Source organism: Colossoma macropomum, unplaced genomic scaffold, assembly GCF_904425465.1.
Source record: "Colossoma macropomum unplaced genomic scaffold, Colossoma_macropomum, whole genome shotgun sequence".
NCBI lineage: Eukaryota > Metazoa > Chordata > Actinopteri > Characiformes > Serrasalmidae > Colossoma > Colossoma macropomum.
The window spans coordinates 27,150,246-27,176,039 of NW_023494786.1; the positions used below are offsets into that span (position 1 = coordinate 27,150,246).

The 25,794-nt window shown below is 38.9% G+C and overlaps 1 protein-coding gene across 7 annotated transcripts in view; it reads right to left on the reverse strand.

Annotated features, from left to right (window-relative positions):
* Positions 1–25,794, reverse strand: part of frya (furry homolog a (Drosophila)) — a 158,226-nt gene that overhangs the window by 120,797 nt on the left and 11,635 nt on the right. For 2 of the 7 annotated variants that reach the window (XM_036565208.1, XM_036565199.1), the window contains exon 1: positions 24,124–25,374. The exons of 1 other annotated variant lie outside the window; for it this stretch is intronic. In XM_036565208.1, coding sequence (XP_036421101.1) covers positions 24,124–24,277 — 154 coding nt within the window. In that variant the 5' untranslated portion in view covers positions 24,278–25,374. Of the gene's footprint in view, positions 1–2,130; positions 2,586–12,093; positions 12,164–24,123; positions 25,380–25,794 lie in introns of those variants that run through there. 4 more of the 7 variants (XR_005007006.1, XM_036565216.1, XM_036565230.1 and 1 more) reach the window with 4 other exon arrangements.

A 25,794-nucleotide genomic window follows, 5' to 3' on the forward strand; every position in this document is an offset into this window, starting at 1 on the left:
TACAGCAAAGCATTAAAACAGTATGTAATCTTTGGCTGAAAATCAAGTTGTTTTCATGTTCCTGCAAAATGTCCACTCCCTCTTACGCACACTGGAGCTACTGTACTTCAGGCGTATGAAACAGAGCTCAACTGATATATCAATGTAGAACATCAGCCGATACCGACAATCAGCAAAAATACCGCCGATAATTCACTGACAATAATTCACTTATGCAAAAGGCTCCCCTGATTAAATGATGTGCTGCTGATTTTCTTTAAGTGAAAATGAGTCAACATATCCAACACGGGAACACTGTGCTAAATTTAATATGCACTAAATTTGACATTTTGGAAAAAAATAAAGAAACATGAAGTGTCACGTGTGTAAACATTTGGAAAGTTTATTTTTTGTTATTTTTTGTTGCTTTTTGTTCCCCAATATGTTACATTTAGCAAATACATAGAAATTTGGTCGATAAGATTTGAAGAAATATGCTATATGTTATGTGTTTTCTGTACAGAATATACTTGTATTTAGAAAATTAGGTAATTTACAGAAACCAAAAATGCAAGGGGTCACTGATAGCCCTGACTGAGGTGCTACAACATTTATATTATTAAGACTGCCATATTCTGCTGTTTAGGTGAGTTTCTGTCTAAAAGGTTAGATGATGCCTTATTGTTATTAAAAGCATGACGTGGGTGAGAGACAGAGAGAGACAGAGAGAGAGAGAGAAAGAGAGAGAGAGAGAGAGAGAGATTCTGATCTATGCCTGCAGACTTGTTCATACTAGCTTCATATCTGCTGCTATCATAGTTTATCAGAATTTAAAACTGATATTGGTATCGGCCATAAAACTTTCATATCAGTCAGGCCCTAGTATGAACAAGTCTGCAGGCATAGATCAGAATATCTCTCTCTCTCTCTCTCTCTCTCTCTCTCTCTCTCTGTCTCTCACCCACGTCATACTTTCAATAACAAAAAGGCATCATCTGCAATAATACAGTAACTGTGTTCATTAGAGGGATCAAATTAAGAATGCAGTGCAGTACTGACGCTGCTGTTGTGCCTCTTTTAATGTAACTGAAACAACAGATTAGCCCACGTGCTACTCAGTGAAAACAAAAGCCAGCCACTCAGCCCTCTGTGTCAGACATTGGGCCATTTCTCAGCTACAAAGTAGGGATGGACAGCACTACTGCTTTCCTTTTCAGTACAATACTGAGTTATATGAAGGCTTGAATACCAATAGCACCATGAGTACAGATACTTAAGCCTTCTTATGAACATTGGAAGAGGGAATCGTTATGATTTCCACAGCAAAAAGTGGTTAATCAAACAATTAAATATATTTAAATTTAATATACAGAGTCTTTCTAAGCCTTTCCTCAACCTAAGCCTTGACCTGTTACTGTAACATTGCGCTTCTCTATAGATAACAGTTGTTTCAAAAATATTAACGGGGGGATAAATGGTTAAAATAATCTAATATCAGTCCTATAATATTCCTGTGACTTTGCTGTACTCCACTTTTATTCAGTGCAAATATAGTTTTTCATAGTTTTCAGAAAAACATAAATATTCTAGGGATGTATGATGATATTGTAATATTGGTCTCAGCACATAATTGCTAAAAAAACATTATCAACAGACAGATGTTCAGATTTGATCAATATTTGGGCTACTGCACTATAATATCAGCATTTTATCTGCAAAAGTTACATTTCTCTGTAAGGCTAATGCAGGTGGATTTAGTCACAATTCCTACATCTTACATTATTGGAATTCCTACATCTTACATTATTGGAATTCCCATATTGCTGCATCCCTGAAGTGTTCAGCTTTATTAAAACCATTGTATTAAAATGACTTCATGTAGAAGTATATCCATAAATAAGCACATAGAAACGTATCAACAACATTTTTTTACGTACTTTAAATGCACCATCTGTCCTGGAATAAAATCTCTTTATATTAACAAAAGGTTTTTTTGCCTCTCCTTACCATTTTGGAGGAATTATTATTGAATATATGGTTACAGAAAGAGCTGTACAGCTATTGATATTCATGTAAGGATCAATTCTCAAAAGGAAACTTCTGGAGTCAAAGCATTGATCCTACAGCGTAAATCTCTCTCTCATCACATACCCAGGCCTTTGATAAAGCTGACCACACTCGCCTTGCTCCAGCACACGGCCGTGCCGTCCATGGTGGGGCAGCGGTGTACGGTGTCCATGCTGCTTTACTGCTTTTCACACGTTCTTTATCAACCATTCCTACAGTGGGCACCAGTTCCTCTGCCCCGAGGTGCAACTTCCATAGCTCTAAACTCCCAGTTCAGCTCCGCATGAATCCACCGGTTATTCAGGAATAATCAGAGATCCACTTTGAGTGCTTGGCTCCGCTGACAGACTCTCTGTACAAGTGTGATCGCGTCGTGGCTTCCAGGAGTGAAGGTCAGGTTGGAATTTTTAGCTGGAGGCCCGGGCAAGTGTGGAGGAGTGACATGCTGCAGTGGCATAGCAGCGTGGCTATATTTAACACTGGGTACACGCTATACTGACAGATCAACCCAGCCCACCGCCTCCCACCAGCAGTGTAAACACCTCCCTATAACTCACACACAAGATAAACTATTCAGCCCCTGAGAGTCTGCAGAGCAACAGCATTACACAATTTCATTCTTGCTGATGAGAGCAGTACAGTGTCCAACAACAACGTAACATACAGTGAGGAGAAGTATTGAGTTTTTGTTATTTAATATACTTCCAGTGCATATGTCCATGTCAAATTAACATGTCTTGTGATTCTGAATAAAAACTAAAAATTATGTATTTATAAGTATAAATTTATGCTTAAAAATGAAATTGATAGGGATTCAGATACTACAAATGAATAGCATTAGTACTTTTGTTGAAAAGCCATCAATTACAGCTAACATCTATGGTAAGAAACATCTACGGTAAGAAGCAATTACCTTTTTTCTTCTTGGCAAATGAGGAAAAAACTCAGATAAAACTATTCATAACAAACCTGCAGTGAGAACGGTGGTGGAAGTAAATTCCACATTCCGCGATTTCCACTTAACAAACCTCTGGTATGTACTAATATGGGCCATAATGAATGCAGAGTGCATAAAGCACTTGAAAAAGGCTAATTTGAACTGTACTGAACAAAAAAAATCCTTAAAAAAGTGTAACCATAAGTAAACCAAAAGACAAAATTGTGTTGATGTAATATATAAAACATTGAATATACAATGTACCATACATTTTGCTCAAGCCACATTTTATATTCCTCCCCAATTTGTTAGATTATGCAAATTAAAAGTATAATGTGCATTAAAATGTGCAAAAGTGTGTCCTCTGTAGATGATATTAACTTATTTTCACTTAGAATATTAACAAAACGTGTCATTTGACCAGGCACACCCAAACTCTGCATACAACTGTATGTGAAATATATTTCTCATGCATGCTGCTGATTTAAGCAACCAGGCTGGTTAGCAGCAGCACTATCCACAGTCCTTGTATGTGGGTGTGCATTACTAAACCGGCTTGAGACGCTACATGTGACTCTGCAAACAAGAGGCTGGCTCAGACAGAGCATTACATCAGCGCTCAGCAGAGAGGCGCTCAGAAAGGAGCTGCTCCCAGAGGAGCACAGAGCAAAATCAAACAGAGCATGTTGTGTTATACCCAACTTCCTGCTTCAGGGACCAAAGAACAAGCATGGGAAAAACATTCTTTGCAAAATCCTCCTGCGCAGTAAATAGTGCGGGATGTTACTTAACTGAGTCTCACAAGTCAGACTTTTTCCTACTGTTACAGAGTCTGGTGTGTTTTGTTGTTTAATGTGGCCAAGAACCACCAACTTTGACAGGAAAGGGCCGTTCGACTGACATGCAAATCAATCACAGATTGTTGATTTAGTGCTCTATGCTGACAAATTGGTCACACTTTATTTTGAGTGGTCCGTTTAAAATGAAATATACACTCAATAAACTCAGTAACATGTCAGCAACATATCAATGATGCAGCAGCAGTGAATACATTCAGTATATTATCAAGAGACTTTTAATTAACTGTAAATAAAATTTGTTTAGAATCTGCTAAATTCAGTTGTTTTTCACTTTGTTTGGAGTGACTAAGTTCACATCTGTAGATGTTTAACCTGAGAGGATCTGAACATGTAACAGGTTTAATACAGAGCATCTCAACATCCTCGATAAGTTGTTATGGACACTATTCTGTAACTGGAGCCTAACTGGACTGAGTTTTGGTTAAGGTTATGTTTAGGATTAGGGCCAGAATTAGGGTTAGGTTATGCTTAATGGAAGTTACATATTAAGTCTACCTAATGTAACAAATCAATAATACATGCTGCACTACTGCTACATCACTGATATGTTGTTGATGTGTTACTGATACTCTGTAAAGAGTTTATTAATCATCTACAAAGGACCACTCAAAATAGTGTTACCAACAAATCAGTATGCACTGGCAAACACACGATGATCTCTCACTTAAAAGCTGCTAAATGCTTCAAAAAAAAGCTCTTGAATATCTTTTGAAGATATGATGCCTCAAACTTCACAAACATTTTTGAATCCAGTGACTTTACCGCTCCAAAAGACTTTGCAAAAGTTTGTATCACGTCAGACTGATAAAACCTGCTGCACGGAAGTGAGTTCATATGGTAAGTGACAAAATGTCAACAGCTGTGGTTTTCTTAGCTATCAAAAGATATCAGACGCTCTGTTTACATGTGGGCGGAGCATCTGCAGCTGTTAACTCTGCTGTTAGCTCTGGCTTTTCAGAAGATCTATCATTATGAATCAATGGGGAGTCTAAAGTCGAAGCCTACTAGCACACAGACAAGGCTCGGCATACATCGCTCCTGAGGTGAGTTATGGGGTGTATATTATGTCAAACTGCAAAAGTGCATTCACCATATTTGAGGCAATACACAGAAAAACAGACTGAAAAATTTTGACCTTGGAGGAGAATCCCCAGATCTCATCCTCCATGTAGAAATCTTATTCATTACATATATAGAAGACAATGCCAAAATGACTGTTATTAATAAGTTATAGATAAGGAATGGAGGGCTGGACCTCCTGGTGCACTGGTTAATGCAGATTTTTCAAAATTTCTGCATAATTAATTACTTGAGCTGTAAACAAAGCCGTTCAGAGTGGTTTGATGTGAAACGGTTCATTATAGAGAAACTGACCAACTCTCACTTCTTTACAGTGGTGGTGATAGGAACCAGGAGTCACAATGTCTACAGCACAAATGTAGCCATTTTATTCATTAACCAAAAAAATGACCTGTTAACAAAAGTCTTCTGAGTTAATATGGAATATCAACAATGATAAAATAGTGCTAAATCTGAAAAACGTAAGTTTTCTTTGGAGATTTTTTTCCTTAAAATACCCTGCATGTAGCTCTCCACCATGAATAAATATGGGAAAAAACCTTGCAAAACAATATCCAAGTCATCAGGTAGCATATTTTCAATGATTTTTGTTCATCGTGGTAAAATAGCAATGAATCTGACAAAAAATCCAAAGTTTTACAACACCCTGCTTGTAGCTCTACACCATGAATGTATTAAAAAACAAACGTTTGGGCCAAAAGCATATCTTAAAACAAACTTTTGTCTTTAAACAATGGTTTATTCATCAGGCAGCATATTCATAACCATTTTATGTAATAACTACTGTTAAACACTTGAGATGTCTGGATCCTATCTCTACCAATGTGAACAACTTTCTCCATAACCTTACATTTCACATCAAACATTTTATTTACATCTTAAAGATTTCATTATGCAGATATAAAATAGAAGATATTTCCACATTTAATTGATTATTAATTAACATAACATTATTCTTATACACTTACTTACTCCCTACTTTCTTTCTTATTAAGTTTATCAATCACCAAAAAACTAATGATGCACAAATCAGGACTGTACAGTGTAACTGCACATTTCAACATGAGGCCAGCAGACATGATCACAGTCCCGAGCACTGTGTGTGAGGAGGTAGTGAAGACTAGCTGCGAGACCTTTACACAAAAACCTGAGATTCTAGAGAACAGTCACCATCTCTGTTAGCACACGGCAGATGTCCTTCACACAGCAAGACAGAGAGATCTCTCACACACAAACATGAGTCTCTTTTTCATTCACAAGCTTCCATTATGAGCCCAGTAATAGAATAAGGTGCTGATGAAGAGTTGAGGAGTTGCTGAAACCAGAAAGATGAAAGGTCCTGAGTTTTGTCAGGAAAAAATAAGGCCATTGTCCTGCCTTAGGCCTTCAGGCACTGACAACACTAAACCACTGAGCTTGTGTTAAAAACACACTTCTGAGCAGGCCCAGCATCAGGGTGTCATTTAGTGGGGCAATGCCCCACCATCCAGCATCATGCCCCTCTAAAGCCAGGCATACACTGTGCGATCGATTTTAGCCAGTTTTTAAGCCGAATTTGGTCGGAGCCGAGTGAATTTCATGATCAGGCCGAATTTTAGCTTCATCGGCTGTCATTTACCGTGCAGTGTGAGACGGGAAACGATGCCCAATTAAGTGCTCAAATGAGCTCCAATTGAGCAGTCGGACGATCGGATGGATTTTTGACATGTCAGAAAAACCACCGCTCCTGCACAGAGGCAAAAAGTCCACATTTGCGTCCGTGTATACCGACCTCGCTTCGTTTGACTAAGTTGAATTGAGAGGTATAAATAAATACGGTCAACTGTTTTGTCTTTGTAGAGCTGTCGGTAGACCACCTGCTCTTCAGCTTCAGTGCACAGTGTGGCACAAGTTAGCTAGCAAAGCTGGTGTAGCCGTCTGTCAATGGCTGAATCTGGCCTCTACACCAAAATAGTGCACTGTTTGTCCAGTATGGAACTGTGCACACATGGCTGAATCTCAGAAGGCTCTTTATTAGACATGTGATGCACTATATGGGTGCAGGAGCAACTATTTTAATATGTGGTGGACTGTGTTGGGAGCAGGGAGCCATCTGAGATTCAGCCAGTGTTTAGATCAGGACATCAGAGGTGCAGCGTGTTGTTTTGGATGAAACAGCTTTATTGTAAACAGAGCTGACTGTAGGGGCTGCGTTTCACGTGCAGTGTGAGCACCCATGTCGCGCCATGTCAGTCGGACTGAGTGTTTTCGTACAGTGCGAGCACATACATCGCAGGCTTTGGCTATACAATGGGCGATTTAAACGTACAGTGTGAGCTGTCACCAAAGAAGATTTCTAAAATCGAGTGTATGCCTGGCTTAAATGTACTATTGTGTACATGTTTCGGTCATGATGAGTGGCAAAAAGAATCAATGTGAAACTAAACTTCTGATGCGCCCGGTATAAAAGGCCACTACAACTAACACAGGAAGGTTTGCATGCATCACTTGGTATTGGCTGCAATATCAGGATGTGCTGCATGTTGTGGGAAGATAAATTAGGCAGATTGTCACAATGAGAATGGTGATTTGCTGTAAGTGTGGCTCTCTTGTTGATTCTCTCCTGAATGTACAGCTCCATTAGGCAGATCTACTGTAGATTTCTCCCCCCTGTATTTTCCTTAGCTGTTTTTTTCTGCTGCATTGGTGTACACACCACCCCACCCCCAGCGTCCCTCCCTGGTTTTCAGATGCCCCCCTCATGATTCCGTCCCAGTGCCAGTCCTGACGCAGAGACAAGCCCATTTGATTTTGGTCAGGAGGACTTTTCACCCATTTGTTTGAAAGAGAGAGAGAGAGAGAGAGAGAGAGAGAGAGATTACAGCTCAGTCTGTAATGGAGGGATTAAAGCATCAGACTGAAAAATATTGAAAAAAGTTTTAGCGGCCTGAATGATTCAGAGAAAAGGAAGATCATCTGAGACAACAGATACAGCACTCTTTTAAAATGTTAATTTAGCAAAAAATAATAATAATAATACACACAGTATTCCCATCGCCACAAATTAGCTACTTGGTATTACTGACTAGAATCCAGTAGGAAAAAAAAAAGTTGCTTCCCGTCTAAATAAAAATCGCTGAACGGAATTGTGTATAAATGGATGTGTGGATAGCCAATCAGAATGCAACCGACAGAATCCACATAGTTGTGGCCAGCTTTGTGTGCAAAAGATCAGATCAGACGGGCATTTATTTTTCGAAAAACAATAACATTTCTCAGTTTCAGCATTTGATATGTTGTCTTTGTACTAATTCCATTGAAATATATGGTTTAAATAATGTGCACATCATTGCATTTTGTTTTTTTTTACATTTTGCACAGCGTTTTTGGAAAAGGGGTTGTACTAGGGGTGGGTGATATGGCAAAAATATTACATCATATCAAGACATTTTCTTGATACACAGTATGCATTACGATATTCAGTTTCTCTAAAATTTAATATGTTGGAACAGACAAAATAGATCCTGTATGGCCATATAAAATGATATTTTATTTCATTTACAAACTGTACTGCGCTAAATCTAATTGAAGTGAACTGATTCTGTTCACTTTGTAATGACACACGCAGTTAGTCAGTGTTCTTTAAGTACTGACGATATCCACGATATTGTCACAATGTATCATGATTACAATAAAATATCAGCCTATTGCCCTCCCTTAACTTATACCACACTAATTGTATAACTAACTGACTAAATCATCACATGCTTGCCTCAAACCATGTCTAGTTGTTAAATAATATCAAATCGACTTGCTATCTTGAATTTAGTCTGTACTTTTGTCCGTGTTTATAGATCAGAAACCACAACACTCAACAGAGACTTTGGCAAGTGAGTGATGATTCAGGCATGCAGTTGATTGATGGTGATAAGGTTCTGTTACTTCGAATTTTGTGGTCCATTTTTTATAATGGTTGCAGACTAAAATGCTCGATTTGCAGCGTCATTTCTCAAACTTTGCAGAGGCCTAGTTAGTTTCTATCAAAACAAATAGGAAATTAAGTGTACCTCTTGGCCCTGTCTTTGGCTGAAATGTTTGTTGGTCAATGTTATCTACGGCTTCACGCTCGTAAGCGAGACTTCGGCCTTGACGTGGTCAAGAAGTGCCTACTTTGACAAGGAAGGGACATTTGATTGACACACAAAATATCCAACAACACACTGGTGTTTTGATGTGACATGTAAGGGGAAGACAGGAAATAAGGCAGGAAACTATGTGTGTTGGGCAGCCAACATGCAAGGATATCTTGCTTAAAAGCCACTAAGTGCTTCAAATAAAAAGTCCTGAATAATTGAAAAACATTTAAACTTTTTTTATGCTGTGAAGTTCACCAACTTTTTTCAGGCCATCATCTGTATTACTGTAAAAAGCTCAGTCACAGCACACAGAGCAGGAAGGTAGGGAACAAGACCTGTGACCGGAAGGTCGCCGACTCAATCCCCTGAGCCGACAGTACATGACTGAAGTGCCCTTGAGCAAGACACCTAACCCCTTGATACACCTAGGGCTGCCCACCGCTCCGGGCAAGTGTGCTCACTGCCCCTAGTGTGCGTGTTCACTAGTGTGTATGTGGTGTTTCACTGCACAGATGGGTCAAATGTGGAGGTGAAATTTCCCCGTTGTGGGACCAATAAGGGTCACTTAATCTTAATCTAGAGGCAATCAGAGCAGACAAAATGACAAAAAAATGGAACCAACAAAATCACGGCTGCTTGGATGGGATGATTGCAAATTTCTGGAGGGTCTGCTTAGTTTTTCCTAGATTAGCCTCGTAGCTTTCCGTCTGAAAAAGCAAATTTCAGAACCCAACCATGTTTTGGCTGATCAGATACATCCGAGTTAAAGAGAAAACTGTGTATATTAGATTTTTCACCAAATTATGCGGGTAGCCGATTGCCTGGGCAACTGTTTCTACAACTGCAGTTTGCAGTGATGCCCTACAGAAGAGAATAAATCTACTTCTGGAAAAACAATTAAAAGGCCGTTTTCACCAGCCGCACCCAAACACCAGCCTTTTTTCAGTTTTCCAGAGAGTAAGACAGCTCTGCACCAGCACAGCCATGCAAAACAGAGGAACTTGTTCTGTTTCTGGGTCATCGTCACACAGCTGCACAGAGCGCTCAACAAGTTCCACACTGCCTGCTGAATCCTGACTGGCTGAAGCCTGACCATCCCTCGCAGCCGATTGGTGGAGAGATAGGCTGGTGAGCAGGCTGATGCACGCTGCCGTCTGGAGCACTCTGTGTCCCCAGAACGCCGGAGAATTACAAAGCAATATCCACAAAACATGTCAGCCGCGGCTCCGTCCGCTGCAGCGGAGCTCAGAACATCAATCACGAAGATATGCGAAGGAGAAAAAACACTCTAACAGATGCACAGCAGGGATCTCTCCGAGAACAATGAGGAGCCGCGCATTAAAATGACTTTGAACGTGCACATCATATCCACACGAATACAACACAGCCGTGTGCAAAAGTTTTGGCACCCCGGTGAAATGACGTTTTGTTGATCTTATAAATGCAAATACGTCCTGCACATTTTAATGCACAGTTACTGTGTATTTGCTGAGTGTAACATATTGGAAATAACAAAAAAAAAAAACATAAAATGCAGCCTATGAAAAAGTTATGGCACCTTTTATGTGGTAAGTTGCAGAAAACGTTTACATTTTTAAAGTTTCGATTTGTTCAATGTGGAGTATTTTCTCTTAGAAAATCGACAAAACTCAACTCAAAAAGCACTTTATTCCCAGCAGTACTGGAAGACAAAACGGTTGATGTAATTTATTCTATTCAGATGGAAATAATGCGCAGAAGTAAACACAATGCATCACTTTTTTTATAAGTGAAAGTAAGTCAGTGAGACTAAACCGACATGCCTGACTGGATGTAAACATGATAAAGCTCTGCTACTATTACGCAACATTCTTCTGCAGAAAGCATTAAAAGCTTTTTCCCCTCTAATCCTTTTTTTTTCTATATAAAACTCCCACATATGTTCATTACAGAACTGCTCATAAAAAAAGCATGACATGAACATGTCCCACACGGAAGAGGCTCAGAACGCACGGTAATAAAGCCGGACCGTCCCTAATCCTATTAGCCGAGTCCCTGAATGGAACAGGAGCTATTTAAAAATCTAGCCCTGTCCCTTCAGAAACAGAGGAGATACGAAACGCAGAGGAGCCGAGGGTCAAAAGAGCACGAGACCCCCCACCCCCAAAGAAAAAAAACCTTCTTCTTTCAAACTATCTACACCTTATTGGTTAACACACTCCTCTATAGTAAAATAAAGTACTATTTTGCTCATTAATCATATCTGGAATGTGTACAATGGTACATTTAATCTCATCTCATTAATGACTATTATCATTATTCACATTCAAACACATATTTTTAAAAATACAATACTAATTAATAAGTTTCACTGGAATCAGTTGTGATATTCATATTACGTTAAACTTATTCAATACTCTCACAGTCTAAATACAATAAGCTAGGAATTTTAAAATGTTTTATTAAGTATTAATGATTAAGTATCATTATTTTGCTGAGTTATCTGGCTCAAGATTTGATCACCACTTTTCAAAGAGGCATCCAGGACATTCATTTTATCATAACTTGTCCAGATGCAGTTTAGAAACATCTACAGCTGGATCATTCTGGACAACATCTTATATTTTTTTCATTCTTTATATCTTCCTACAAAAGATTTGAAAGAAGAGATGCGCAATCAGAATCGGACACAATTGGGATCGGAAGATTTTTGCTCCAATCAAGCCACTGGCAAATTTATTTTGGATATTAATATGGAATTTGGTTGAGCTGTGTTGCAACTTATAATGTAAATAACAAGGTAAGTGCCCTCACACTGCATTTACCAAAATGTTGTAGCCTAATTATGCATGACCAGTTTGGCTAATACAAAGTACACAAGTTCCAAACTTTTGAATGAAAGTGTATAAATTTTAGAGTTTCTGCTAATATATGCATGTCTGTGATCTACACAGTTCTCTTTATTGCTATAAGTGCTATAATCTCGCAATTTCCTACCAGACTTATAAAGTTTCTATCTATCCATCTCTCCATACACCTAAAGTTCAGGTGCTGTACAGACAGTATTGTTACTCACTGCCGCTCCAGGATTTCAGCAGAGACTTGATGCTGATCTCGAAGAAGCCTGAGTCCTGCTGGCTGGCCATGGCTGCAGGCCGAGGGTCTGTTAGTCCCAGCTGTCAGTGGTCAGTGTTGTTTTTGTCCGGTGTTTGTTTCCCCCTCCTGCCTGCTGCAGGCAGGTGGAGAGTGCTGCTGCCGCTGCTGCTGTCCGACAGTGATGAGAAACAATACGACTGCTGCCAAGAACATGCGCTGCCCCTCCTCCTCCTCCTCTCTCTCTCTCTCTCTCTCTCTCTCTCTCTCTCTCTCTCTCTTTTTGAAGCAGGTTGCTTTCCAGCGCTGGCTGAGAGGCAGGCGGGTTAAAGCGGGGAGGAGAAATCCTCTTATCCCAGCGTGGTTAATTATAACCTCTGTTTGCTCGCATCTCTGAAGAGAGGGACGCTCACTGAGGCTGACCAGACCGACTGGTCAGACATCTATAGCCAGAGGAACCGAACTCCATTCATGCTTTAGTGACATTCAGGTGTGGCTGTAAGTTGAATATCTTTGGCTTGGAATTAAGATTCCAAGTTGATAATGTTGAGTTATATACAAATGGCTTCAACCCTAGTCTTAATATTGAGTTATTCATCTTAAGACTTGTTATTCAATCAGCACTAATCAATTATTTCAGTAACTACTATTAAACTAATGTAGGCTATGAGATACAAAGTTGCAGAGCCACATGTTAACTCATTGAGTTTAAGGGACAGGTGTCAAACTGGGTTCCTTCCAGGACACAGAGTTTAGCGTTCTGCTAAAGCACATATCAGCGGTCAATACCTGTGTCTCAAAGTAGTAGTCCAAGCTAAAACCCAACTGCTCACATGCTGCTGCTTTGACTCCTCGATAATAGCCTCCTCAATATTTGACCCCTTGATATTATTGATGGCTCTCTCAATAAAAGTTCTTTCCAACAGTGGTGAACATTGTGTATCAAAGTACATCAAGACAATCAAAGAGATTCATTTACAAGCAAAACACAGCAGTGATGAGGAAATATCACTAAGTTAGCTAACTATGCAAGAGAGTGCTCTCAGGAGACATGAATAAATCAATGAGCAGCAAACTAACAAAAGCAAAGTGGAGCTCCAGTTCCCCTCAAGAGCCTCCACTACAACAAGAATTCACAAGCTGTATGAACAATCGCACAGGAGTTGAACCACTGACTATATATAACATACACACACACACACACATATATATATATACTCACTGATTGGAACATGCAGACATTGTCTCACTTGACGTTTGTGATGATAATTGGAAAACTGAAACTTGGACATTTTCAAGCCATTTCCAATCTTGTTTTTTTCATTCTTTGGATCATTTTTCTGGTTTTATGAATTTTGGACTGTGCATATTGGCTTGCTACACCTTATAACTGGTTATGACCTGGACTGTCTCCTGTTTTTTATTATTATTATTATTATTATTTTATTTCTGCTTTAGCTTTGTTTTCTGTTTGTTCTTCAAATAAAGGACTATGTTTGAGTTGTCTGACAGCTGTGGTGAATCCATATTTGAAAAAAAAAAAATAGACAAAAAAACAAAGAAACAAAGGATGGAGGCAAGAGGGGAAAAAATTAAGCACAGTTTAATAATCACAGGTTTGATTTAGAAGAGCAGAAACCTTCCATAAGCCTCTCTGATCTGGAAAAGCTTATAATGCACTACATACTAAAACACAATTATTATCATTTCAATAATTTGAATGTATTATTATAAAACCAAACTGAATCAAACTCAGCAACTGGAGCAACTTCAGCAATGAACTTTCATAAACTTTTGTTTTGCGTGCAGCCAACAATATGAGCCTCATTCCTGATGCTTCTGAGAGCAATCAGCTGATTGTCTGTCCTCAAGAATCCCAAACATTCACCACATGCTGGGTTGCCATGGATACAGCATACCTGTGCTGCCGTCGCCATGGCAAAATTCAATATCTTAGAAAACGAACATGCTAATGATGAAAAGAAAGCTTTCCCTCATTGGCTGATGTCATGTGTAATAAAAAAAGCTGCAAACTCAAGTGGAGGTATTTCCCAACTCAATTAAAATGCCAGTCAAACAGGAACTAGAGACAGATACGTCCTCCCCTAAGAACATCAGCAACAGCACTTCTGCTCACAACCTTGTGCTGAGTGTCCAAAAAAATAGGAGGTAGGAGTCGGTTCTGTGATTCAAATCCCAAGAGAAATAATCAATCAATGCTGCCCAGATTTCAGTCCAATCAGTGATTTTTGCTTAAAAAGTGAGAGTATTCTTACATCGGCATCTTCAAAACCACTGCACAAGCACTGTGGTGTCTTCCACAAGCACAAAAGGGATACAGACCAAGTGCAAATAGTCTTCCAGTGCATTCCTGATGTTCAGACTATGACCGAATTCTTTAACATTAGCATGTTAACTCTGTAAAACTCTGTAGATGCTCTACCTAAATTACATTTAACCAAAGTTCTTTTTTTAAAAAAATTAAACTTGTCCAGGTGCAATTAATGAAAATAAAAGTATGACGTATTTACATAATGAAATAACAATGTTGATTGTTGTGTACTGTCTTTGTTAAAAATAAATGAATAAACTTAATATCCATTAAATTCAACTTAATTTTCCCCTAATCTTAACTTGCATTTGTGTGGGCCCTAACTTTAAACCCAACACAAAACCCAAACCCTAAAAAACCTAAACTAACCTTAAACTTCACTCGGAACCTTACCTAACCTTAAACTCAACCAAATACCCAAACCCTAACCTAATCAAAGCATAAACTCAACTCTAAACCTATCCTTAAACCCAACCCAATATCCAAATCCTAAACATGATCAAACCTTAAACTTAACCCTAAACTCAACCTGAAACTCAAACCAATACCTAAACCTAACCTTAATCTCAACACAAAACCCAAACCCTAAAAAACCTAACTTAACCTTAAACTTCAGTCAGAACCTTACCTAACCTTAAACTCAACCAAATACCCAAACCCTAAAAAAACTAACCTAACCTTAAACTTCAGTCAGAACCTTACCTAACTCAACCAAATACCCAAACCCTAACCTAATCAAAGTCTAAACTCAACAAAGTCTAAACTCAACTCAACTCAACTCAACTTAAACCCAGTACAAACCCTAAACCCAACCTAATCTTAAACCCAAACGATAACCTAAACACTAAATGCGACATAACCTTAAACTCAAGCCAAAACCTTAACGTTACATTAAAAGTAACCCTAACTCTGGTCCTAATTCTAAGCCTAACCTTAACCCTAATCCTAAATCTAACATTCACTGTAACTGAAACGGTGAACACTGAAACGGTGTTTCTTATCATAACTCTAAGCACAACTTCTACTTTAATGCTGTCCCAAACCTCAGACCAAAACCAAAACCTAAACCCCACCAAAACACTGTTTATAATCAACTGAGCTTCACCAAGTAGTCTGTTAGGAATTTGAGTGTTTTTAAATCATCTGTAGGGCAAACAAAGTGTGACTGCTAACTCTGAGTAAATGACTGTTTTTATACTCTTTTCCACTGACTTTCATAAGACCCATCTATATGGACAGACTTCTGATAGCTCTGTGTCCATCTTCTTTACCCTCAGAGGAACATAATAATGAGGCTGATAGGGATTTCTGAACCAGTGGGTTGAGTCTCTGCCATGTTTGGGTCATCTCCAATCCCTCCTTCTACACATGCACGAGCTGGACGCTGCTGCAGTAATCTCCTCAGTCCCCTCTCTATCCACACACTGTCAACTACTTGACCTTCGTTACATAATGCACTCGCTGGTGTTTATCGGCCAGCAGAGCAGGCCATTTGCGCCGCAGTGAAAAGAGAGAGTGTGTCTCTATTGTTCTCAGGTGAACGGAAATCCTACTGGGCTTCTAATAAATGGAGGAAATGCTTATCGAGGTTAAAGCATTAGAGTCCAGCTACACCGGAATCTCCTTTATACTCTGTTACTACTGGTGTTTCAAAGAGAACGTGGGTTTTTTCAAGACCTAACATGAAAAGTAATATTGAATAAAAAGTGCTACAAAGGGTTTTTGAGGAATGCCAGATTCTTCCCGTCATGTAAGGGTTCTTCCTAGAACATCTGCAATATGCGGGGGTTCTTTATTCTTTTGAAAGGTTCTTCACACTTACACACAAAAATGGACCATGTAGAACTATCTATTGAAAGGTTCTTTAAGGAACGCAAAGCATCACACAGAGAACCCTTTTTGGCACCTTGAATAATTCTAATACAAATCATAATTATTCAAAGGAAATAAATAAGATGGACAACATTCAGAGCCTGTTGCCTCTCTGGGGCCAAACAGGACTGAGGAGCATTTCTTAAAGCTGTACTATAAAATTATTCTGTTAAATTTGAAAGATGTAGCATTACTGACTGAGAAAAAAAGGAACCCAATAAAATGTGGTAAGCATGTGCTTCGGCGAGTTGACCTGTAAAGGCTGTCAGAGGCTGAACCCTAAAAACCCAGCATTATACCCAACCCAATATCTAAACCTAACCTTAAACTCAACCCAATAACCAAACCTAACCCTAAAAAACTCAACCCAATACCCAAACACTTAACATGAACAAACCTTAAACTCAACCCTAAACCTAACCTTAAACCCAACCAATATCTAAACCTAACCCTAAAAAACTCAACCCAACACCCAAACACTTAACATGAACAAACCTTAAACTCAACCCTAAACATAATCTTAAACCCAAACCCAATATCTAAACCTAACCTTGAACACAACCCAATAACCAAACCCTTAACCTGAACAGACCTTAAACTCAACCCTAAACCTAACCTTAAACCAAACCCAATATCTAAACCTAACCTTAAACTCAACCCAATAACCAAACCCTTAACATGAACAAACCTTAAACTCAACTCTAAACCCAACCTTAAACCGAACCCAATATCTAAACCTAACCCTACAAAACTCAACCTAATATCTAAACCCTAAACCTGAACATACCTTAAACTCAACCCTAAACCTAGCCTTAAACCCAACCCAAAATCTAAACCTAACCTTAAACGCAACCCAAAAACCAAACCCTTAACCTGAACAGACCTTAAACTCAACCCTAAACCCAGCCTTAAACACAACCCAATATCTAAACCTAACCCTAAAAACTCAACCCAATACCTAAACCCTAAACCTGAACAAACCTTAAACTCAGTCCTAAACGTAGCCTTAAACCCAACCCAATACCTAAACCTAAACTTAAGCTCAACCTGAAACCTAACCTTAAACCCAACCCAATTACCCAACTCTAAACCCAACCTAACTTTAAACAAACCCAATACCCAAACCCATTAACCTCAAAACTATTAAACTCACCTTTTTGTCACCTTAAATAATTCTAATACAAATCATAATTATTCAAAGGAAATAAATAAGATGGACAACATTCAGAGCCTGTTGCCTCTCTGGGGCCAAACAGGACTGAGGAGCATTTCTTAAAGCTGTACTATGAAAATTATTCTGTTAAATTTGAAAGATGTAGCATTACTGACTGAGAAAAAAAGGACCCAATAAAATATGGTAAGCATGTGCTTCGGCGAGTTGACTTGTAAAGCCTGTCAGAGGCGTCAGGTTGGATTTCAGGAAGTTTTCAGACCATTTCATACGTCTTTACATATTAACATCACACGCAGAGGCTCAGAAAGAGGGTCTGGTTCGAAGGCTTGACTGCAAAATCAACGTTATACTGATGAAAATACAAAGACAACAGTAGTTCATCCACTTAAATTCTCAGAAGACATGTCGTTCATCAAGCGCTGACTTAGTTTTTTTAATACTCTTTCAAGGGGTTCGCAATTATCAGATTCATCCACTTGGGGAAGGGGTCCGGAGCACAACCCACAATACAAAATGTTCCGCACGTGCAATTACACATTTCCCAATATACACTAACATAAATACATAAACATATATACATAACATACATACACTAAAAAAGGCTCATCAGTTGCTTGTTAGTGCATGAAGTAATGTTTTCAGGTTCAAGTTCATTTTTTACAATGTTGCGCTTCAACATTAATCAAAATCAACCTGAATGTCAAGAAACAGTGCTTAAAAAAACAAAACCATCTGAGAAACCATCTTTTTCAAGGGTTCTTGGCTCTAATTTGCTTTTACAGTAGAGATGCACTGATCTGGGAATCGTAGGCTGATGCCAATATGTGGTATGTTTAAATAACAGTGCCAATATGTATGTATTCATTTATAAAAAAGAATGAAAGCCAAAATCTAAAACTTTGGATGCAGAAAAAGGTGGAGCTAGATTTGTGGGTCTAACACAAAGAATGAATAAACGCTACAATAGAACATACAGCATATCTCCGTTAAATGACAGCACGTTCTCAATTTGCAACCTCAGAACTGCCCAGCACTGTTAATCTAATCAGATTAACCTCTAACGGCTCTCTTTGGGCCAGATGATTACATAATTCCCTGGCTGAATTATCTCCTCGCCTTTCAACCAAACCATTAACCAGCTGCAGCTTAAGAGGGTGATGATGGGTCAAATATGCCTCAAATCACGCAAAACAGTGAAGAGTCAGTGCTACATGTTCTTTATCTTTATAGAACTGCAGGCTTCTAAAGTAAAATGCAGCACAAAGTACCTCCCAACTGCCTTTAAATAACTATAGAAACTCTAATATAGCGCTAATGCCACAGTACAATATTCTCTAATGGATGTTATGTCCATTTTATTAAAACATAGATTTAGAATACATATAATAACTCTTTGGGACTATTCACACACCGATCAGGCATAGCATTATCACCATCTCCTTGTTTCTACGCTCATTGTCCATTTTATCAGCTCCACTTACTATATAGGTGCACTTTGTAGTTCTACAATTACAGACTGTAGTCCATCTGTTTCTCTGCATACTTTGTTAGCCCCCTTTTATCCTGTTCTTCAGTGGTCAGGACCCCCATGGACCCTCACAGAGCAGGTACTATTTGGGTGTTTAAAAACTCCTGCAGCACTGCTGTGTCTGATCCACTCAGAGAAACAAATGGACTACAGTCTGTAACTGTAGAACTACAAAGTGCACCTATATAGTAAGTGGATCTGACAAAATGGACAATGAGCATAGAAACAAGGAGGTGGTCATAATGTTACCCATGAGGGGTGTATTTTTTGGGACTTTTTTGGGACGCCTGCTCTGTTTGAATGCTGTGGGTAGTGCTATTTCACTTTTGTCTTAAGAGGTGGCACCGATCCTATAATAGGTATCATTTTCAGGCCGATATCAGCAGAAAATGCTGGATCGTATATCAGAGGGGAAAAAAATGAAATGAAAAAAAAAAAAATGAACCTGATCTTATCCTGAAATAGCACTCACTCACACTAGTTTCAGCATGATGGACTACTTTTAGAAAAAAAGTGGTATCATGCCATCTCTACCTTCCTCCCTCTCAGGTGGAGAAACACTAACACTACAGATAGAATACTAGCTTATACTGTATTGAAAATCATGATTTTTGATATTTTTTTTGCAAAAATATCAATCAACATTCACATAATAACCTACAATTTGTCTTATAATTTATTGCAGTTAACAATTTAATTATCTTTTCTTGTTCATTATGTGAATCTATTGAAGTACAAGCCAACAGTGGACAAACTGGCTTATTAGCCATCTTACTTTCTATCTATGTTTACTAATTAGCTTACATTGGTAGTGCTGTGGAATTGGATGCACATACACACCCACACACACACCCACATACACCCCCACACAGTATGAGGTTGTCTTCCGACAACAGCGATTTGCTATATTAGCTATATAGCTAACAAATAAACAAACAGTCCTCAGCGCTGCCCTCTAAGCGTGTTAGAGCACCAAGTTAGCAGCTACAACTTTTTTTTTCCATGATGTGTCTTAATGTATGTAGTATATGCAAGAACAACAAAAATCCTTTCCAAAATTTGGAACACCTGAAACTACATGAAATATTTAAAAATCAAAGCACCTTTTTAACAAAAAACAAAAGCACATCCTGCCCAATCTGGCAACCCTGAACAGGTTGCTGGTTCTCTCTGAACAGGAATGAACGGTGACATAGCTATAAATAGAATAATAATTTTGTGATTTACATGATTTACAGTGAAATGAAAAATGAGTCTTGTTAAATTAGTAACCTAAAGAGAGCTCAACAGGCTGCACCAGCAGATGTGGCAGCAGATGTGGCAGCAGGTTCGGGTTGTGAGGGAGAGAGGGTATCGCGGTTCCATCTTCCAGAACCATGACACCAGACCATGGACATTTGTACTGGGGTTTCAGTCTCAATGGTTACACCCTGACACTAAATGTTTACACATTGTCGGCGTAGGAACAAAACCTTCTCCATTTTCAGCATTTTTCATGGTTTTCCATGAAGAGTGTCATGATGAATGGACAGTGTAAAACTACTTTTAGGCAAAAAATCTTACGACAGTATTTTAAATAAAAAGTTTGCTTGTTGGAGATAGAAGGTTTTGATCCGACAGCTGTGAACCTGTAAAGAACAGACTTCCTCCCGCAGGTCCTCAGTGACGGGGCCTTTGATTAGTGCAGAAACAGTTAAAGTGGGATGTAAGCATGTTCTGTGATTAAGCCATGAGCAGCAGTGGGGGTCAACTGCTCTGAAGTCACATTAAGCGCTTATTAAAAGCATTTTCTAGCTCTAGTGAAGGGCAGGAATGTCAAGCATGTCCGAGCGACGCAGACGCCGCTGTGGTATACCAGAACCAACTCCACTCCCTCAGCGCCCTTCTCTCCTCCCATCGCCTCCCTCCGTCCCTCCCTCCTCCTCTATCTCTGTCTTTACTTTCACTTCAGTTCTGTTTTCCAGGTTTTTCCAAAACAAACTCACTTTTCTTTCAAGCTCTTCCTCTAAATGTCACCAGTCAAAACATTTCCTTATCTTATTCCAGTAATTCTGCATCATCAATTTTTCATTGCTGCTCACACTTTTAAAAAAAGGTGCTGAAAGGGTTCTTTGGAGTGATCCCATAAAATAACTACCTTTGGTTCCCTATATTTCTTCAAAAGAACCATTTCTGTAAATGAGGTATGAGTGTAAAGAACCCTTGTGAAGTTCTAAATCAAACCTTTAAAAAAAAAAAAGGTTCTAAAAAGTGTTCTCTGCAACTACGGCATAAAAGAACTACTTTTGGTTCCTGAATGAACTGTCAATGAATCATTCTCAAAGAAAACATTTCGTAATGAGATGTGTGTGAGTGAAGAACCTTCATAAACTTTAAAGAACCTCTACATAATAGAAAGGTTCTATGAAACACTCTTAAATTAAAAGGCGCTACATAGGTTCCTTCGAGTAATGGCATAGACGAACTACTTTTGGTTCCTTAAAGAACTGTCAATGGATCGTTCTCAAAAGAACCAATTTTGTATGTGTGAGTGTGAAGAACCTTCATAAACTTTAAAGAACCTCTGCATAATATAAAGGTTCTACAAAACACTCTTAAAATAAAAGGTGCTAAAAGGGTTATTTCGAGTGATGGCATAGAAGAACTACTTTTGGTTCCTTTAAGAAGTGTCAATGGAAGTTCCATTAAAGAACACTTTTGTAAATGACGTGTGAGTGTGAAGAACCTTTGTAAAGTTTAAAAACAGCTCACTCTTAAAAATAAGGGTGCTAAAAAAAACACTTTTGGTTCTGTAAAAACTTGCAATCGATAATTCTTGAAAGAACTATTTACATGAATCAGATACGTGAGTGTGAAGAAGCTTAGTTAACTTCCAAAAACAATTAAAGGTTCTAACACACAATCTTAAAAATAAAGGTGCTAAAAAGGGTTCTCTTCAGTGAAATAAATCAGATGATCCAAGCTGCTTCTTGTTAGTCCTGTAGAACTACTGAAGCGCTTCCTGTCTTAACACAGGCATGGCTAAATGAACAGCAGTGCTCCAGATACCAGCACATACTCATCTGAACATCAACAACTAAATGAAGTGCTACAAATGAACTGGTCAGAATCTAAAAGAAGCCACACTCACCTTCAGCTCCAGCCTGATTCAGCTCAACTCTATGAAGGAAATGTAGCAGCTAGTTCTGCTCTGTTTCCCTGCCAAAGATGTGTGGGTTAAACGGTAGTGAACAAGGTGCAAACGTAGTGTTTTAGTAACGAGACGTGAAATTTTTGAGGTAACCATTATAAACTTGCCTGGGAGGTGAGGCATTTCACACTTGCTCGAGAGTAGTAGCTGCAGTTTGTTGGTTACGACTACCCTGGCAAAGCGATTTCAAGAGCAACCAACAGGCAACTTTGTGTAAGAGCTCAATCGTGAAACATACGAGTTAAAAACAACACACAACACCTACGTGTTAAGGACAAGGCATACTTTGGACCTTCATTTATTTCATTTCCAATCAAAACAGCCAACAAGTTATTCATTTTTGAGGAGCTTCTGAGGAGATCAGATAAAGATAATCCACTCATACAAGGAAGTCAAAGGAAAATAAGTTAAAAAAAACAGGAGTTTCTAAAACTAAAGTTAAGAAAGTGATTAAAAGATACTTAGAAAATGGGCCTCCTAACAACCATGCAAGACTTTCTAGACCACCAAAATGTCCTCATCAGATAAGCAGCACTTAAAGCTTTCATCTCTGAGAGAGAGGAGAAAATCAAGCTCCACTCTTACTTCAGATCTGAAAAAATCCACAAGTGTTTCTGTCCATCCTTCCACTGTGAGAAGATGACTCAGCGCTGTGAGTCTGCGTAGTGCAACTCGGTCTGAAAGGATGTGAAGCTATCAAGAAGCTCTTACTGAGAAAAGGAAACAGACCCATCAAAATGAAGCTTCTGGTGTTCTCAAAACAACTGACTGACCACCCCAGAGTCTAGACCTCAATATCACTGATTGTGTTCGCGATTTCTTCGGTCGTGAGAAGCAGAAAATACAACAACTTCTAAGACTGAACATTAGAAGCCATAATAAAGGAAGAGAGTGCACACACTAACTACTGAACATTCAGATTTTATATTTAGCTGTTGAGGCTTCTGTGTAACTTTCTGTTAAATGATTTCTGCTTTTTTATCTGACGCAGAAAAACGAATAATTATTATTTAATAGTTTTGATTGGAATATAAATAAATGAAGAGTGATCTCTCACTTTTTCACAGTACTGTGTCTGCGGATGCCAACAAACCTCTGATGTCAGAACAAAACCTTGTATCTCCATTTTTGTTATTTTTCAGTTTTGGGCATAGTTTGCAATGCATGTTGCCCTTTATATTGCGTATAATTTTTATGATGAATGGACCAAAAGAAATGCCCCAAAATTACTTGGAAAGAAATCCGGTTCTATTGACTTACATTAAAAGTAAAGTATGTTTTTTCCTTCTCTTGTAAAGTTGTCGGTTTGGAGATAAAAGGTTTTCTTCCGACTGCAGCGATATAAATATTTATAAAACGCAGAAATTGAGACTAGATCTACCTGGATCAACATTCTGGAGAAATCTAACATTTATTTGTCCGGGGTTAGAAATAGAGTAAAATGAAGAAAAAGCAGGTATTTTAGCACAGTAACCCAGCAACACCTGACCATTACGCACTTCCAGAACACAAAAAAAAGCCATTAACATCAACAATGTCGAATGCTGATCCATTTTTATCTGCTGATACTGATGATTATGATATTATTTTGCCCATTAAGACAACACCTTAATTCTTCAAATGGATAAGTCTTTAAATGCCTTAAAAGAACCATTTCTGTAAATCTGAAAGAAACTTTTAAAGGTTTAAGAAACTCCACATAATGTAAAGGTTCTATGGGCTCTAGAAACCATACGTCCAGTCTAGGAGCCATTTAGGGACCTTTATTTTCCGAGTGTAGCAGCTGTAACTTATCAGTTTGAACTACTCTGTAAAGCCTTTATATCTGTAGTTGCTCCTCCAAGCCTCTCGTTTATTAACTGACAGACAGAGCGCGGTGTGAAGTGTTTAACCCAGCTGGGTCTGATCAGCACCTACATGCCAGAATGGTGGGCCTCTTCTTAGAGCGCATCTTCTTAAACTTCCCGCGTAAGTCGCTGGTCAGCAGCAGGTCTGCAGGCAGGCTGGCCATTCGATCCAGAATGACCCCATCCTGCTCTGCGGAGGAGTCCAGCTGCTCCGGGTCCGGCATGTCCGGCTGGCGCTGTGCCAACACTGTCCTTCAGCGCTTGCTCTTTGGGAGCATTGGGGTCGGTTCCAGCCCTCCTGCTTTATTTCTTCTCCCTCTTTCTCTCTCTCTTTTTCTGTTTTCACGCTCTTTCTTTCACTTCTCCTTGGAGAGAGAGTTGTGTCTTTATCCCGTGCGGTCGCTCATGAGGGTGTGCATGTTTTGTGTGTGTGTGTGTGTGTGTGTGTGTTTATATATGAGCGCTATGAAAAGATACAGGCTGGTGTGTTTTAACCCTCCCTGCACTTGTCAGGGCAGTTTAGCCAGTTACAGTGCTCCTCATAGAAATGGGCAGGTGGAGAATAACTGGGCCGTCCCCCTTTTAGCAGAGAGAGAGAGAGAGAGAGAGAGGGGTTGTGTTCTGTTCACAGGGAGGAAGTGTGGTCAGGCGGAGTGTATATAACTTTCAGAAACTCCCTCTAACTCGCAGCTATCACAAACAAGCCATTTCCTCAAGTCAGCTGAATTCCACACGGCTGAACTGAGCATGCCGTCTCCAACACACAGCACTACAGGCAGGACATTTAGATGTTTAACTTGAGCCAAGAACGTCAACTAGTATATCATTGTTTAATATCCAGATCTACCTACATACAGTACGGTTCACGTCAGAGACCACAATTCATTTATTTAGCTTCCTGTCAAATAAGCCATTTAGTACACGCTATTCATTTTTCAGCATTAGGTTAAGCAGAAAAGATATATTTACATTTCACAAAAGCCTCAACAACTAAATATAATATCATCTCCAAAGTTCAGTCATAGAAGTTGGCTGCATTTTTTGCCTTTCACAATACTAATACTTCCCAACCCATTAAATGATGTTGAGGTCTGGACTTTGGGGTGGCCAGTACAATAGGCCTACCATTCACCAACCATTCTCATTCATCAAACGTTCTTAAGAAGAAAATTTTTCTCAAAGCCCACTTCCGCAGTTTTTACAAAGAACCTGATATTCACCAATGTTTTCTTATTGGAGATTCATTCTTGGGGAAGAACAGAATCCACACACTCAAGAGCACAAAGGAGAGAACAATTCTGTGGTTTAAGAACACGTCATGAATCTGATGTAGACTTTATCTTAGGACCTTTCTCAAGAACACATTTAATAAAAAAATAGGAAGATATGGATGAATGAGGCCCATTGTTCTGAGAACACCAGCAGGTTCTTTGTTTAATTAGCAAATTTTCTTCTTTTCCTTATTTTCCATTCTGTTTGATTTTTTTTTTCTTTTTTGAATATCAATTATGGAAACTCTCGTTTTTCCACTTATTTTCCATTGACTTTCTCATTCTTTATGCAAGTGGATTAGCTCATATTTAATCTCCTTCGAAATATCTCCTAAAAAATCAATAACTTGTTCTGAACGGCTGTTTTGACTGGAAATTAAATAAATGAATGGTAGTCTCTGACCTTTGCACAGTACTGTGAACACTTGGTAATAGCCTATTATCCTGCCTAGTCTGTAGCATGAAAATCC